Source organism: Bufo gargarizans, chromosome 1 (genome assembly GCF_014858855.1).
Source record: "Bufo gargarizans isolate SCDJY-AF-19 chromosome 1, ASM1485885v1, whole genome shotgun sequence".
Lineage (NCBI taxonomy): Eukaryota > Metazoa > Chordata > Amphibia > Anura > Bufonidae > Bufo > Bufo gargarizans.
The window spans coordinates 141,331,178-141,349,341 of NC_058080.1; the positions used below are offsets into that span (position 1 = coordinate 141,331,178).

At 44.4% G+C, this 18,164-nt stretch overlaps 1 protein-coding gene across 7 annotated transcripts in view; it reads left to right on the top strand.

The window, feature by feature from the left end:
* FIP1L1 (factor interacting with PAPOLA and CPSF1) overlaps positions 1-18,164 on the top strand; it is an 81,309-nt gene that overhangs the window by 41,733 nt on the left and 21,412 nt on the right. For all 7 annotated transcript variants that reach the window (XM_044299096.1, XM_044299104.1, XM_044299119.1 and 4 more), the window contains 2 exons: positions 2,119-2,173; positions 11,945-12,000. In XM_044299096.1, coding sequence (XP_044155031.1) covers positions 2,119-2,173; positions 11,945-12,000 — 111 coding nt within the window. The remainder of the gene's footprint in view (positions 1-2,118; positions 2,174-11,944; positions 12,001-18,164) is intronic.

The following is an 18,164-nucleotide window of genomic DNA, read 5'->3' on the forward strand; positions in this document are numbered from 1 at the left end:
GTCCCCATAGCTCTGTGTGCTTTTATTGTGTCAAAAAAACGATTTAATACATATGCAAATTAACCTGAGATGAGTCCTGTACGTGAGATGAGTCAGGGACAGGACTCATCTCAGGTTAATTTGCATATGTATCAAATGGAGTTTTTGACACAATAAAAGCACACAGAGCTATGGGGACTGGGTATTGCCGATGTGCTAGCGGCCATCTAGCAACCCATGTCCTCAGCTCTATGCATAAAATCCCGGTGACAGGTTCCCTTTAAGGTCTTTTTCTCAACTCTGTTTGTTATAACATTTTTGCTGTGAAGAAGAGGCATGTGATCTCTGCTGAGTCAAATTCAGTTTTGAGAACTGCAAAAGTAAACCAAGCATCTGTGATAATATCTTGTAGGCAGAGAAACTGCCCAATAATCTTACAAAAACCTCTGGAAGAGCATGACATTGTGAATGGATTAATGGAATTTATTTACCAAATTTTTTTTTTTAACATATACAGCCTTATTCTACATAATTAAAAAATAAATCTTTATTTCATGATGGAATAACCTTTGGATGGTAATATATTTTCCTTAAAGGGCTTCTGTCACCCCCAAAACACATTTTTTTTTTTGGGCTTGTTAAAATCCTTATTTAACGACTATTCCCTATATAGGGCTCTTACCTTTTGTCTGCGGCTTCGTTTCCTTAAAAATCGATCTTTTAAAATATGCAAATCACTTCACTACCAGCAAGTAGGGCGTCTACTTGCTGGTAGCCGCCGCAAAAAACCGCCCCCCTCCTCCTGTTGATTGACAGGGCCAGAGAACACTCTCCTCCTCCGCCTGGCCCTGTCAGGATTTCAAATCCCACGCCTGTCTTCATTCTGCGCAGGCGCTCTGAGAGAAGGAGGCTCGCCTCCTCAGCACTCCCTCAGTGCGCCTGCGCCGATGACGTCTTCTCTTTCGGTGATGTCATCGGCGCAGGCGCACCGAGGGAGTGCTGAGGAGGCAAGCCTCCTTCTCTCAGAGCGCCTGCGCCGACTGAAGACAGGCGCGGGATTTGAAATGCTGACCGGGCCAGCCGGAGGAGGAGTGTGTTCTCTGGCCCTGTCAATCAACAGGAGGAGGGGGCGGTTTTTTGCTGGTAGTGAAGTGATTTGCATATTTTAAAAGATCGATTTTTAAGGAAACAAAGCTGCAAAGGTAAGAGCCCTATATAGGGAATAGCCGTTCAATAAGGATTTTAACAAGCTCAAAAAATAATTGTGTTTTGGGGGTGACAGAAGCCCTTTAAAGGGTTTCTACCACTTCGCTGCACATATTTAGCTGTCAGACACTAGCGATCCGCTAGTGTCTGCTCTGCCCAACCATCCTAATATAATTGCTTTTGGGGCAGCCGTTTTGCTAAAAAAAAGAACTTTTATTAATATGCTAATGAGCCTCTAGGTGCTATGGGGGCGTCATTAGCACCTAGAGGCTCCGTCTACCTTCAGAAACTGCCGCTGCCCAGCGCGTCCCTCCAGCCCGCCCATCTCCTCCTGAATGCGATCCTCCTTGTGAGCGTATGTATTCTGCGCATGCGCAGTGAATGTCTGACCGCTTCCTTGCTCAGACATCTCCACTGCGCCTGCGCGATGACGCCATAGTGCTCCGAGGAACAGGCGCAGTGGAGATGTCTGAGCAGGGAAGCTGTCAGACATTCACTGCGCATGCGCCGAATACAGGCGCTCACAAGGAGGATCGCATTCAGGAGGAGATGGGCGGGCTGGAGGGACGCGCTGGGCGGCGGCAGTTTCTGAAGGTAGACGGAGCCTCTAGGGGCTAATGCAGCACCTAGAGGCTCATTAGCATATTAATAAAAGTTCTTTTTTTAGCAAAACGGCTGCCCCAAAAGCAATTATATTAGGATGGTTGGGCAGAGCAGACACTAGCGGATCGCTAGTGTCTGACAGCTAAATATGTGCAGCGAAGTGGTAGAAACCCTTTAAAAGCATTTTATATATATAAAAAAAAATTCTTGATTTTTTATTTTTTATATTTTTTAAATCATTGATTTTTATCCACCCTGTGGAGAACCCTCTATAATTCACTGAAGTTCATGGCAATTAATATAGGGTAACTTGGTATGTGATCATTTCAGGTTTCCCTCCTCCACATGGCGGGCCGCCACCATCTCTTATACCGACAATAGAAAGGTATGTTACTTATTCTACTGTTTTGTCTCACAGACGTGTCTCAGGGATTTGCTATCACCGCTAGTCTAATGTCTGTGGTGGCTACCAGATCCTGCTAGAGAACCACTGATGGAGAGACAGATTGAGCAGCATAGGTGCTTCCTTTCTGATCTTCTTTTTCTAGAAATCGGCAACACCAGCTATGTCGCCCACACTTTATAAAAGAACTTGCGCTAATCTTGTGCTGTAATGAGGAAATCAAAGAATTTAGCGTGTCCTTCCTCATGATTTTTGTTGGTTATTATCATTCGTGGACACGGGAGTAAAGCATACCTCCGTATTTTGATTTTTCTCCTTCATTACAAAGCACTAGATTATTTTTTGTCTATTCAGAATGTTGCCTGAATATACAGTGTCTAATGCACATGACAGGCATATGTAGTACGTTTTGCAATGAGTGTTAATGACTGTCAAGGTAGTAAAATGGGTCTTCATAGTAGTCAAGTGCAGTGCATACTTTCATAAAATAACATGCGCCCTGGCTCCTGTGTTGTAAATTGTGGAGCACATGCTTCATACATATTGTGGTTGTTCTGAACAGCTAATTTCTCAATTTATTGCACCAGATAGTTGTCATTTTCTGTTACTGCGTTCACTGTATGGGATAAATACGTTTATATTCTAATAGTGAGATGTCTTTGCATGTCATCTTCATTTTTCTTATTGTTTAATTTTATCATGTGGAAAAATGTGATTAGAATTTTTACTTTTTACATTTTTTTTTTTTTTTTTAATACTCTAGTGTGCTTGAATATGTGACCATCAGATCACTTGTCTCGATCTTCAGATCACTTGCAATATATGGCAGATTCGCTCATTCCTTATAGAGCCCTGTCACCTGCAGGCCTCCAGAAGAACTACAGCTTTAATAGCCTGGGTTTCTTCAGAGAGACTCAGGAGGAAGCCATGCAGGCCTTGGAAGAGAAGCTCTCCCAGGGGAAAGCCGCCTCGGATGACGTGGTCACAATTGACCACAGCTTCTGAGGGTTTAAATGTCTGCGATCGGTGTTGTCGCCTATCTCAGACATTAGCCCAGGGTGTCTGCTGTGTGAAACAGCAGGCTCTATCTTTAAAGAGACACCATGCGCCATACATGTACAGAGCATGTCATCAAGGGCTTAAAGCGTCTCTCCAGGCTCAATGACCTCAGCATGTGTGGGAATTATCTCATAATTATTTTCTCACTGGTAGTGTAGTAATCTGTACTCTATAATTACTGTGCCCTTGCTGTGAATTGGCTATACACGTTAAATAAAAGTTGGATGAACTCAGCATGAATGGACAACCAGCAAAAGTTTATAATGGCCTCCTGACGGCAGATGTTAGGGTGGATAAGAATTGGGCAGTTAGATTTTAACTAGGCTATCTTTTTTTTTTTTTTTTTAGGGTCCATTCACACGTATGCAAAATGGGTCCTCATCCTTTCCGCAATTTTGCGGAATGGGTGCAGACCCATTTATTTTCAATTTGGCCTGCAAAAGATGCGAACAGCACACTGTGCTGTCTGCATCCGCACTACCGTTCCGTGGCCTCGCAAAAAAAATTGCACGTCCTATTCTTGTCCGCAGACACGGACAAGAAAAGGCATTTCTATTATAATGCCAGGCATGTGCTGTCCTCAAAATGCAGAACACACATGGCCGGTGTCCATATTTTGTGGATCCGCAATTTGCGGACCTGCAAAACGGTTGCGGGCATGTGATTGGACCCTTATTCTGTGGAAGATCTGGTAGCGTCTTTTTCCCCACTCGCCATTCAGAGCACATGCATGCTCAGCCGAGCATGTCAGAGAGGAATTGGGAGGGAGGCAGAACTGCATGGGGAAGGGAGATAGCAGCAGCCTGAGCCAGTGATAAGACTCTAATTGAGCAGACAATGAGCGATCACTGAGGAAAATAAATATCCCCTGTAGATAGACATTTGCATATAATTTTTGAGCTCTTGACTACATAGCCAGCTGCTTAAAGTAATTGCTAAAGAGAGGTCTGTACTGGCACAGAATGAAAACTCCCATGGTTGGAGTGGAAGGATTGTTACTGAGCGTCCCGTGTGATGCAATGTATTCTGGAAATGAAGGCTTGCTGTGATATTACCCTGCCAGGCTTTGGAGTGTTTGCTGACAGCAGTTGAGTTGTTCTTGCATCCTCAGAGCTGGCTTCATAAACCACATGGTTAATAGACGGTTCTTTTTTTTTATCTCTTTAGAAGTTTTTGGGATTTGTACATATCTTCAATTATCTTAAATTATACTTGGCAACGGGTGGTGTACAAGATATTGCAGGATATACTCCCTTCTAGGGATTGGAAAATGTTTTCTTAGCGGGTGCTGCTGGTAAACAGGTTTTTCAGGAATTGTACGGGAGTGTGTGTGTATATGTATATATAATCTCAGATATCTCTCTCTCTCTCTATCTATCTCTGACCAAATGTTTGGACAAACCTTCTCATTCAAAGAGTTTTCTTTATTTTCATGACTATGACAATTGTAGATTCACACTGAAGGCATCAAAACTATGAATTAGCACATGTGGAATTATATACATAACAAAAAAGTGTGAAACAACTGAAAATATGTAATATTCTAGGTTCTTCAAAGTAGCCACCTTTTGCTTTGATTACTGCTTTGCACACTCTTGGCATTCTCTTGATGAGCTTCAAGGGGTAGTCACCTGAAATGGTCTTCCGACAGTCTTGAAGGAGTTCCCAGAGATGCTTAGCACTTGTTGGCCCTTTTGCCTTCACTCTGCGGTCCAGCTCACCCCAAACCATCTCGATTGGGTTCAGGTCTGGTGACTGTGGAGGCCAGGTCATCTGGCACAGCACCCCATCACTCTCCATCATGGTCAAATAGCCCTTACACAGCCTGGAGGTGTGTTTGGGGTCATTGTCCTGTTGAAAAATAAATGATGGCCCAACTAAACGCAAACCGGATGGAATAGCATGCCGCTGCATGATACTGTGGTAGCCATGCTGGTTCAGTATGCCTTCAATTTTGAATAAATCCCCAACAGTGTCACCAGCAAAGCACCCCCACACCATCACACCTCCTCCTCCATGCTTCACGGTGGGAACCAGGCATGTAGAGTCTATCCGTTCACCTTTTCTGCATCGCACAAAGACACGGTGCTTGGAACCAAAGATCTCAAATTTGGACTCATCAGACCAAAGCACAGATTTCCACTGGTCTAATGTCCATTCCTTGTGTTCTTTAGCCCAAACAAGTCTCTTCTGCTTGTTGCCTGTCATTAGCCGTGGTTTCCTAGCAGATATTCTACCATGAAGGCCGATTCACACAGTCTCCTCTTAACAGTTGTTCTAGAGATGTGTCTGCTGCTAGAACTCTGTGTGGCATTGACCTGGTCTCTAATCTGAGCTGCTGTTAACCTGCGATTTCTGAGGCTGGTGACTCGGATGAACTTATCCTCCGCAGCAGAGGTGACTCTTGGTCTTCCTTTCCTGGGGCGTTCCGTATGTGAGCCAGTTTCTTTGTAGCGCTTGATGGTTTTTGTGACTGCACTTGGGGTCACTTTTAAAGTTTTCCCAATTTTTCGGACTGACTGACCTTCATTTCTTAAAGTAATGATGGCCACTCGTTTTTCTTTACTTAGCTGCTTTTTTCTTGCCATAATACAAATTCTAACAGTCTATTCAGTAGGACTATCTCCACAACGCAACTGATGGTCCCAACCCCATTTATAAGGCAAGAAATCCCACTTATTAAACCTGACAGGGCACACCTGTGAAGTGAAAACCATTTCAGGTGACTACCTCTTGAAGCTCATCAAGAGAATACCAAGAGTGTGCAAAGCAGTAATCAAAGCAAAAGGTGGCTACTTTGAAGAACCTAGAATATGACATATTTTCAGTTGTTTCACACTTTTTTGTTATGTATATAATTCCACATGTGTTAATTCATAGTTTTGATGCCTCCAGTGTGAATCTACAATTTTCATAGTCATGAAAATAAAGAAAACTTGAATGTTTGAATGAGAAGGTGTCCAAACTTTTGGTCTGTACTATATATATATATATATATATATATATATATATATATAATGTTTGTCTGTTCTTTATGCGCGACCAAACAACTGGACCGATCTGCACCAAATTTGGCACACAGGTACTTCAGGTGTCCGGAAAGGTTTTAGACCGGGTCTCAGCTCTCTAGGACGTACCGTTCCTGAGATATTCCCCAAAAATGCAAATATGGCACCATCACATGACCTGCATTAGCCAATAGAAGCCTGCAGGTCTTTCTCCTCATATCCCAACTGCCATACACATGGTCACATGAACCTTATCAGCCAATAGAATAGGTCCTTCAGTTTCGACATGCACACAGTTTTACTTCCCACAACAACCCAGCCATTTTTCTTCACTGCTGTAGGTCACATTTAACCTCTTAAGGACACAGGGCGTACAGGTACGCCCTGTGTATTTCCGATCACCGCGCGGCGGTGGTGATAAGAACGGAGTGCCTGCTGAAATCATTCAGCTGGCACTCTGTGACAATGCTGAGGGGGTCCTGTGAACCCCCCCCCCTGTGACAATTCACGGTAACGGCATCATCCCTGTCCCTGTGCGTGGGTACCGTGGCAACGGTCCTCAAGCCCGATTGTATCGTGGACTACAATCGGTATATGGGAGGAGTTGATCTCTCTGATCAAGTCCTCAAGCCATATAACGCCATGCGCAAAACCCGGGCATGGTACAAAAAAGTTACGGTCTACTTAGTACAGGTTGCTTTGTACAACTCTTTTGTGCTGTCCCGGAGCGCTGGCAACACAGGGACATTCCTTCAGTTCTATGAGGCAGTCCTCAAGGCCCTGATCTTTTCTGACCGGGAAAGAGCAGGCCGTAGTACCTCGGGAACTGGAGGCACCCGGATCGTCCCTGGCCAACACTTTCCAGGTGTGGTCCCCCATACTGGAACGAAGGGGCGGTCCCAATTAAAAGTGGAGTGTGTCACAGGAGGCAGATACGGAAGGACACCACACACAGTGTGACACGTGCCCCGATCATCCGGGCCTCTGCATTGACGGTAGCTTCAGGGAGTATCCATGGTGATGGATCATGTGATGAGCTTAGTGACATCATCAAAGGTCCTTTTCCTCACAGATGAAGACAGAAGAGATGCCGGCTGCGCGAACAAGTGGATTAAGGTGAGTAAAATTTGATTTTATTTTTTTACCCCTCCAGCCCTATTGTACTATGCATTCTGTATTCAGAACGCTATTATTTTCCCTTATAACCATGTTATATGGGAAAATAATAACGATCGGGTCCCCATCCCGATCGTCTCCTAGCAACCAAAGTTTTTTTTCTTTTTTTTTTCTCCTTACAGTCTCATATTCCACTAACTTGTGACAAAAAAAAAACTTCCATGAACTCACTATGCCCATCATGAAATACCTTGGGGTGTCTTCTTTCCAAAATGGGGTCACTTATGGGGTAGTTATACTGCCCTGGCATTTTAGGGGCCCAAATGCGTGCAAAGTAGTTTGAAATCAAAATCTGTAAAAAAAATGGCTGGTGTAATCCAAAAGGTGCTCTTTGGAATGTGGGCCCCTTTGCCCACCTAGGCTGCAAAAAAGTGTCACACATGTGGTATCGCCGTACTCAGGAGAAATTGGGGAATGTGTTTTGGGGTGTCTTTTTACATATACCCATGCTGGGTGAGAGAAATATCTCGGCAAAAGACAACTTTTCCCATTTTTTTTTTTTAATACAAAGTTGGCATTTGACCAAGAAATTTATCTCACCCAGCATGGGTATATGTAAAATGACACCCCAAAACACATTCCCCAACTTCTCCTGAGTACGGCGATACCACGTGTGACACTTTCTTGCAGTCTAGATGCGCAAAGGGGCCCAAATTCCTTTTAGGAGGGCATTTTTTAGACATTTGGATCCCAGACTTCTTCTCACGCTTTAGGGCCCCTAAAAAGCCAGGGCAGTATAAATACCCCACATGTGACCCCATTTTGGAAAGAAGACTCCCCAAGGTATTCAATGACGGGCATGGCGAGTTCATAGAATTTTTTTAATTTTTTTTGGCACAAGTTAGCGGAAATTGTTTTATTTTTTGTTTTTGTTTTTTCTCACAAAGTCTCCCTTTCCTCTAACTTAGGACAAAAATTTAAATCTTTCATGGACTCAATATGCCCCTCACGGAATACCTTGGGGTGTCTTCTTTCCGAAATGGGGTCACATGTGGGGTATTTATACTGCCCTGGCATTTTAGGGGCCCTAAAGCGTGAGAAGAAATTGTGCCAAAAAACTTGTGCCCAAAAAATTTCTGAATGGAGCCTTACAGGGGGGTGATCAATGACAGGGGGTGATCAGGGAGTCTATATGGGGTGATCACCCCCCTGTAAGGCTTCATTCAGACGTCTGTATGTGTTTTGCGGATCCGATCCATGGATGCGTGGATCCGTAAAACACATACGGACGTCTGAATGGAGCCTTACAGGGGGGTGATCAATGACGGGGTCATCAGGGAGTGTATATGGGGTGATCACCCCCTGTCATTGATCACCCCCCCTGGTAAGGCTCCATTCAGACGTCCGTATGTTTTTTGCGGATCCGATCCATGGATCCGTAAAACACATACGGACATCTGAATGGAGCCTTACAGGGGGGGGTGATCAGGGGTTCATAAGGGGTTAATAAGTGATAGGGGGGGGGTGTAGTGTAGTGGTAGTTGGTGCTAATTTACAGAGCTACCTGTGTCCTCTGGTGGTCGATCCAAGCAAAAGGGACCACCAGAGGACCAGGTAGCAGGTATATTAGAAGCTGTTATCAAAACAGCGTCTAATATACCTGTTAGGGGTTTAAAAATTCGCATCTACAGCCTGCCAGCGAACGATCGCCGCTGGCAGGCTGTAGATCCAGTCTCTTACCTTCTGATCCTGTGAACGCGCGCGCCTGTGTGCGCGTGTTCACAGGAAATCTCGCCTCTCGCGAGATGACGCATGGATGCGTCCAGGAGGAATGAATCGACCGCCTCCAGGACGCATCCGTGCGTTAGCCGGTCCTGAAGCGGTTAAAGCCTTGCAGTGGCGAGTACTGTTGATCAATTGTTATGTGACTTCTTGGTCTCATGGTGTCAAATTGTGAACAGCATGATGAGGAGGACTGTTAAAATACCAATTCGAATTGAACCAGGAAATGTATTGGGCGATTCATGGATCAAACACCTGTTGTGAATTTTGCCGTTAAGCTCATTGTTAGAGAACAGCAAGTTGTGCAGAAAGTACTGAAACACTGAACAGGTGGACATGTCCATTCAAAAGTTTAGAGATGGTCACGTTAAGTCCACTTGTAAAGATGAACTGAAATTTCACCCACAAGCTAGTAGTATGTGTGTGTATATCGCTCTCTCTCAATGCCTCCTTTTGACGCGTACGTTACTAAAAAAAAAAAAAAGATCTAAAAACCCTTGTTGTATACTTCAGTCCGGTAAAAAAAAAGCGTTTGAAAATAAATAAATGGATTTCTATGGTCAACAGATGCCACTGTATGGCATCAGTCTAAGGCATCCGTTTAACGTATATGTTTTTGTACACATTAAACGGATGGGAAAAACTTGGTTACCCCAACTTTTGTCTTTATATAATGTGTCTTTATTTTACATACTTATGTCAGCGCTGTCATATTCCGCAGCATAACATTAGCATCAGTCTGTCCCCAATAAGCTCAGAATCTATTTTCCCTATCAGTATGTCTTTGGAGTGTGGGAGGAAACCAGAGAACCCGGGGGAAACCCCCCCCAAAAACACGAGGAGAACATACAAACTCCATGTAGATGTTGTCCTTGGTCGGATTTAAACCGAGGGCCCCAGTGCTAACCAATAAGCCACCGTGTGTGTATATGTGTGATGAGCTGTATATATCATCTCCGCCTTGCGTTCACAGTTTGGCATGCTAAGGTGTGCGTTCAGAGCTCTAGAACTGCTGGACTTTGTAGCAGGGCTGTGGAGTCGGTAGATAAATGGTCCGACTCCTCAGTTTTTGGTACTTCCGACTCAGACTCCTTTGTATTTAATATGCGAATGTCATTAACACAGAACTACTGGCTAGGAAGCTGCTGCCTTCTCCTTTGTGTGCTGATCTTCTGCTGAAGATAGTGCAGTGGGAGGATCCAAGAAGGGGCAGGGGAAGGGGCATTTATTGTAAAACATGATTTCCCTAGTAGAATCCCATAGTCATGTTTAAGCTAACAATTGAGTTTTTATAGCCTTAGCTGAATGACAGCAGTTTTTCAAATGGTTTACAGCTTCAGTCTTGAACTATTGACTATCCATTCCCTTCACTTATACAAGTGTCTAGTCCTTCAAAAAACATATTTACTTAATCAGTTATCAGTGAGAGGCTAGGGTAACCATGGGCGTTGCGTTCCCTGTAACAGCGGAACACAACACAATGGAAAGTATAAGTATTGTCGATCCTTAACTGTGCGTTGCGTGCCATATAGTGAAGCATATGAAAAGCATGCTTCTTCATGGTCACTTAAAGTGTTCGTTTTGCAGTAACGTGACGCACTGCATGCATTGGTCTTTATTCTAACAGTAGAGAAGTACCGTTTTTTCCGCAAAAGTAGGGGAAAAATAGCAGTGCGTCTTATGGGGCGAATGCTACGACCGTCCGGTGAATAGGCTGAGAGGGAGGAGGGGCTGGGAGCCGGCATCTGTTTCTGTAATTGCATCGGGCTCCGCTGCCGTCACTGTATTCTACTACACCGGGCCCTGCTCACTGTAGTATACAGTAATCATATCTAACTTGTGGGTATTGTTAAACTATTCCAATTATCTTAAAAACTTCTTGGCAGTCAGGAGGCCGGGCGGGCGCTCGTAGCGTAGCTCACTACGTCACGCGCCTGCTCCGCCCACTTTATGAATGAAGCAGGCATCGGGCCCCACTGCCATTACAGAAACAGATGCCGGCCCCCATTCACTACACAGGGACACTGTTATGGGGGGGGGGTGGGATCTGTGGATGACACATAAGATAAGATGCTATATATGTGTCATCCACAGATGCCCCCACAATGATCCCCCATAACAGTGCCACCCACAGACCACCATTAGTTCAAAACCCACCAAAAGCACACCTTTTGGTTCAAAATATTTTTTTTCTTATTTTCCTCAAAAACCTAAAAATACGGTAATTGGGACATTTAAACTTGCTTTGTTTTATTTTTATTCCAATTTAAATCTAGTAGGAGTCGGTTCATTTTTTTCCGACTGCAGGTACCCAAAATTGCCTCCGACTCCTCGACTCCGACTCCACAGCCCTGCTTTGTAGTTCACGACACTGGATGCAGTCTCAGAAAGGAGAAGCTTCAGCTATATTGTGCTCATTCATCTGCAGTATTTTACCAGAAATGGGAGGGGGACAGGGTGTCATTTTTAAATCCGTATTTATTGCTGAGTGTTGTCAGTAAACGTTGGCAGCTTTGTGTAGCTGAGCACTGTGCTTGGCTGTCCCTGACAGTCCCATAGAGAATGAATGGACCAGCAGGGCGCATGCTCAGTGTACCGCTCCTTTAGAGCGGGGGAATGGGAACTCTGTTCCCTGGATTGCTGGGGGTCCCATCAGTTGGACCCCCAGTGATCATTTATCCCACACTCTATGGATAGGGGATAACTTGCAAACGTGCCACTACTCCTTTTAATATGAGATGGTTCCTCTAGTTGTTTGTAGATACTTATGAATGCTTTCTGCTTCTAGTGGACATTCTTCTGGATATGACGGACGCTCCACACCGGCTTTCCCCTATGGAAGTGGTATGTGTTCATTTATTTTTCCAGTATTACTAGATATACTTTAACACCCTATGCTTTTTGGTTTAAACGGGTTCTTAGGAGACAAAGACTGTAGGTTTTAGGTCAAATTCACACTTTAGTTTTCTAGTCAGTTTCCATCAGTGATTGTGAGCCAAAACCAGGTGCTGGTCAGCAGTACAGAACAGGTGCAGATATTTCTGTTATATCTTATCTGTGTGTAGGCTTCACTAGTGGTTTTGGCTTCCAATCACTGGTGGAAAGCACTGACCAAATAATTTAAGTGTGAACTTAGCCTTACCTGAGTCAAGTTTTGTGTTTGTCTCAAGAAGACAAACTAAAATTATTCTTTGTGTAATGAAATGTTAAAGGGAGTCTGTCGCCTAATCTGAGCATTTTAGACCGCTCAGATCAGGTTATAGACTCTTTGACCCTCATTACAATGGTGCCTTTCTTTTCTGTGTCCCTCGTCGAGATCATAAAAAAGACACTTTTTAAACGTATGCAAATGAGCTTCTGCCGGTGCCAGAAAAACACACCCCTTTCAGCCCTCTGGCCCGTCCTTCTTTCCTATTATTACCTCCTCCTCTGCCTCCAGCCGGAGGAAGTCACGGCGGGCCAGCAAGTATCAGCGCACCTGTATTTAGTTGGCTGGCGCATGCGCAATATGAAAAGCTGTTCCTCTGCCAATAATGGGCAGAGCAGTGCGCAGGTGCGGGCCAACTGCGCTGAGGCCTGCCGGCCCGCCATCCTATGGTGCCGCTCGTGACTTCCTCCGGCTGGAGGCAGAGCAGGAGGTAATAGGAAAGAAGGGCGGGCCAGAGGGCTGAAAGAGGTGTGTTTTTCTGGGCACTTGCAGAAGCTCATTTGCATATGTTTAAAAAGTGTATTTTTCATGATCTTGAGGGGACACAGAAAAGAAAGGTACCATTGTAATGAGGGTCAGAGTCTATAACCTGATCTGAGCAGCCTAAAATGCTCAGATTAAGGCCTCATGTACACGACAGTATTTTTTCACAGTACGTAAAATGGGGTTCCGTTGGTCCGTGATCCGTGACCGTTTTTTCGTCCGTGGGTCTTCCTTGATTTTTGGAGGATCCACGGACATGAAAAAAAAGTCGTTTTGGTGTCCGCCTGGCCGTGGAGAGCCAAACGGATCTGTCTTGAATTACAATGCAAGTCAATAGGAATGGATCCGTTTGACGTTGACACAATATGGTGCAATTGCAAACGGATCCGTCCCCTATTGACTTTCAATGTAAAGTCAGGAGTCCCTTTTATACCATCGGATCGGAGTTTTCTCCAATCCGATGGTATATTTTAACTTGAAGCGTCCCCATCACCATGGGAACGCCTCTGTTAGAATATACCATCGGATTTGAGTTACATCGTGAAAACTCATATCCGACAGTATATTCTAACACAGAGGCGTTCCCATGGTGATGGGGACGCTTCTAGTTAGAATATGCTACAAACTGTACTATAATGGATCAGTCTGGTTTCTGCTAAGCAGAAGTTCTCTCCTGTTGTGTGCTTTTTTTTTTTTTTTTTGGTGAAAGATTTTTAGCTATGACTTCACAATACCAGTGTTCAGATAGGACTAGACATCACAACCAAAAATTAAGCTTTATTAAGGGAGTTGTCCCTCAACTAATGCAAAAAATGAATATCAGATATGATATGGTACCTTTCTGACAAATCTAGAACCAGCCCGGTACCTCACATGGATCCAGAGATTTTTTCATTCTTAGCTCTGCTAGATTTATATCCAGCTGGAAGCTCAAGGGGAGTGTCTCTTCTGCTGCAGCTCAGGAGGTGTGTCTTGGCTCTCCCTATCACAGCTCAGGAGGTGTCTTGGCTCTCCCTATCACAGCTCAGGAGGCAGTTGGAGGATGAAACTGAGCATGTGCGGCCATCTCAGTGAGCTGGACAAAGAGAGAGGGAAAAAAAACTGCAGGTGGCGCTATACAGATAGATTTCAGTGACTAAATCGGTGGCTATGCTAAATGTTTAATTACATGCAATTACAAAATTATTCAGATCCAGGAGCTGGTTTAAAAACTAGAATATTATTTTTTATTTTTTTTGTGGGACAACCTCTTTAATCTTCTCAGGACCGCCATACGCAGGATTGTGTCCTGGCGGCGGCCCTGCTATTCTGGGTGGACGCATATGCGCGTCCTCTCGCGAGAGGCGAGATTTCCTATGAACGCGCGCACGCAGGCGCGCGCGTTCACAGGATCGGAAGGTAAGCGAGTGGATCTCCAGCCTGCCAGCCTTACAGGGGGGTGACGCTGTTATCAAAAATGCCAGGGCAGTATAACTACCCCACAAGTGACCTCATTTTGGAAAGAAGACACCCCCAAGGTTTTTTTGTGATGGGCATGGTGAGTTCATGGAAGTTTTTATTTTTTGTCACAAGTTAGTGGAATATGAGACTTTGTAAGAAAAAAATAAATAAAAAAAAATCATCATTTTCCGCTAACTTGTGACAAAAAATAAAAAGTTCTATGAACTCACTATGCCCATTAGTGAATACCTTAGGGTGTCTACTTTCCGAAATGGGGTCATTTGTGGGGTGTTTGTACTGTCTGGGCATTGTAGAACCTCAGGAAACATGACAGGTGCTCAGAAAGTCTGAGCTGCTTCAAAAAGCGGAAATTCACATTTTTGTACCATAGTTTGTAAACGCTATAACTTTTACCCAAACCATTTTTTTTTTTTTACCCAAACATATTTTTTTTTTTTTATCAGACACGTAGAACAATAAATTTAGCGAAAAATGTCATTTTTTTTGCAAAAAAAAATCGTTAAATTTCGATTAATAACAAAAAAAAGTAAAAATGTCAGCAGCAATGAAATACCACCAAATGAAAGCTCTATTAGTGAGAAGAAAAGGAGGTAAAATTCATTTGGGTGGTAAGTTGCATGACCGAGCAATAAACCGTGAAAGTAGTGTAGTGCAGAAGTGTAAAAAGTGGCCTGGTCATTAAGGGTGTTTAAAGGGGTTCTGCACCTTCATTTAACTGATGATCTATCCTCTGGATAGATCAGCTTCTGATCGGCGGGGGTCCGACACCCGGGACCCCCGGCGATCAGCTGTTTGAGAAGGCAGCGGCGCTCCAGCAGCGCCGCTGCCTTCTCACTGTTTACCGCCGGGCCGCCCGCCCACTGACGTCACGACTTGTATCAACTAGAGTGGGCGCGGCTAAGCTCTGTTCACTTGAATGGAGCTTAGCCGCGCCCACTCTAGTTGATACAAGTCGTGACGTCAGTGGGCGGGCGGCCCGGCGGTAAACAGTGAGAAGGCAGCGGCGCTGCTGGAGCGCTGCTGCCTTCTCAAACAGCTGATCGCCGGGGGTCCCGGGTGTCGGACCCCCGCCGATCAGAAGCTGATGATCTATCCAGAGAATAGATCATCAGTTAAATAAAAGTGCAGAACCCCTTTAAGCTAGGGGGGCTGAGGTGGTTAATCTTAATCAGTCTAAAAATGGTTTTTGGTGTATCATCACCAAAATACAGAGCTAATGTCTTGTCAAGATATAAATGTGAGATTGCTGCAACACTCAGCATGCAGTTATGCCTCAAGCAGATAAGTACAGTCATGTGAAAAAATTAGGACACCCTTTGAAAGCATGTGGTTTTTTGTAACATTTTTAATAAAAGGTTATTTCATCTCCGTTTCAACAATACAGAGAGATTAAAGTAATCCAACTAAACAAAGAAAACTGAAGAAAAGTCTTTTCAAGATCTTCTGTAAATGTCATTCTACAAAAATGCCTATTCTAACTGAGGAAAAAGATAGGACACCCTCACATGTATTCCCTCTTAAATTGGCTCAGATCTCACACAGGTATATCACACCAGGTGCACATAATTAGTAGATCGTTACTCTGCATGTTGAATGAGGCTTGCCCTATTTAAACCTCAGACATTTAGTTTGGTGTGCTCCTGACTGTTGAAGTGAGAGTGAGCACCATGGTGAGAGCAAAAGAGCTGTCAGGAGGACTTCAGAAAAAAGATTGTAGCAGCCTATGAGTCTGGGAAGGGATTTAAAAAGATCTCAAAAGATTTTGAAATCAGCCATTCCACTGTCCGGAAGATAGTCTACAAGTGGAGGGCTTTCAAAACAACTGCCAACATGCCCAGGACTGGTCGCCCCAGCAAGTTCACCCCAAGAGCAGACCGCAAGATGCTAAAAGCGGTCTCCAAAAACCCTAAAGTGTCATCTCGAGAACTACAGCAGGCTCTGGCTACTGTTGATGTAGAAGTACATGCCTCTACAATCAGAAAGAGACTGTACAAGTTTAACTTGCATGGGAGGTGTGCAAGGAGGAAACCTTTGCTTTCCAAGAGAAACATCGAGGCCAGACTGACATTTGCCAGAGATAAAGTTGACAAAGACCAGGACTTCTGGAATAATGTTCTTTGGACAGATGAGTCCAAAATTGAATTATTTGGACACAACAGCAGAGGACATGTTTGGCGTAAACCAAACACAGCATTCCAAGAAAAGAACCTCATACCAACTGTGAAGCATGGAGGTGGAAGTGTCATGGTTTGGGGCTGCTTTGCTGCAGCAGGACCTAGTCAGCTCACCATCATAGAATCCACGATGAATTCTACTGTGTATCAGAAGGTGCTTGAAGAACATGTGAGACCATCAGTTAGAAAATTAAAGCTGAAGCGGAACTGGACCATGCAACATGACAATGACCCAAAACATACTAGTAAATCAACCAAAGATTGGCTGAAAAAGAAGAAATGGAGAGTCCTGGAATGGCCAAGTCAAAGTCCAGATTTGAATCCCATTGAGATGCTGTGGGGTGACTTGAAAAGGGCTGTACGTGCAAGAAACCCCTCAAACATCTCACAGCTGAAAAAGTTCTGCATTGAGGAGTGGGGTAAAATTTCCTCAGACCGATGTCGAAGACTGGTAGATGGCTACAAGAACCGTCTCACTGCAGTTATTTCAGCCAAAGGAGGTAACACTCGCTATTAGGGGCAAGGGTGTCCTATCTTTTTCCTCAGTTAGAATAGGCATTTTTGTAGAATGACATTTACAGAAGATCTTGAAAAGACTTTTCTTCAGTTTTCTTTGTTTAGTTGGATTACTTTAATCTCTCTGTATTGTTGAAACGGAGATGAAATAACCTTTTATTAAAAATGTTACAAAAAACCACATGCTTTCAAAGGGTGTCCTAATTTTTTCACATGACTGTAAATGATTACTGGTTCGGTCCGATTAGACAATGGGTATTGTCACAAGGGCTTAAAATTGCTTCTCCTGCTGCCCAATAAAAAAGGCTCTCAGATGCTACTTATGTACCATGTGTACTATGCACATTTTTGGCAGTTGACATAGGGGTGGGCGAAATGCGATATAAATTTGTGCCACGATATGGATTTTGTGCATATCGCCGGACCACGATATGACCACGGAGCGGTAGTGAAGATCGGTTACCATGGCAGCCAGGAGTCGCGCTACTGAAGTCCTGGCTGCCATGGTATGTTAGTAAGCAGCATTATACTTTTGTGCGCTGTGGTCGCCGGTCGCTCCTTCTTCTGTCTGTGCGGCGCATTGCTAATGCTTACAGCATTAGCAATGCGCCGCACAGACCTATGAGAAGAAGGAGCGGCCACTGTGCACGTGAGTATAATGCTGCTCACTAACATACCATGGCAGCCAGGACTTCAGTAGCGTCCTGGCTGCCATGGTAACCGATCGGACCCCCAGCATTACACTGCTGTGACTCCGATCAGAACTGCCCACTTCCACCAATGATGGGGGGGGGAGGAGGGGGACCCTGTGGCCACTGCCACCAATGATTAATACTAGGGAGGGGGGGGGGGGGTGGGTTTGAGTTACCAGAGGGGGCTGATCAGAGCCTGGGGGGCACATGAGAGGCAGGGGGGCGGATCAGAGGCTGGGGAGCACATGAGAGGCAGGCTGCAATGGTCAGCTCCCTGCTGTTGTGTGCACAGGGCAGCAGGGAGAGTGTAAAGTCCTATTCACCCTAATAGAGCTCTATTAGGGTGAATAAGACAAGGGTTCTAGCCCTTAAGGAGGTTAATAGTTATTAAATAAAAAGTAAAAATAATAATAATTAACCCCCCCACACCAAATATAGAAAACAATATATCGCAATATAGATTTTAGGCCATAT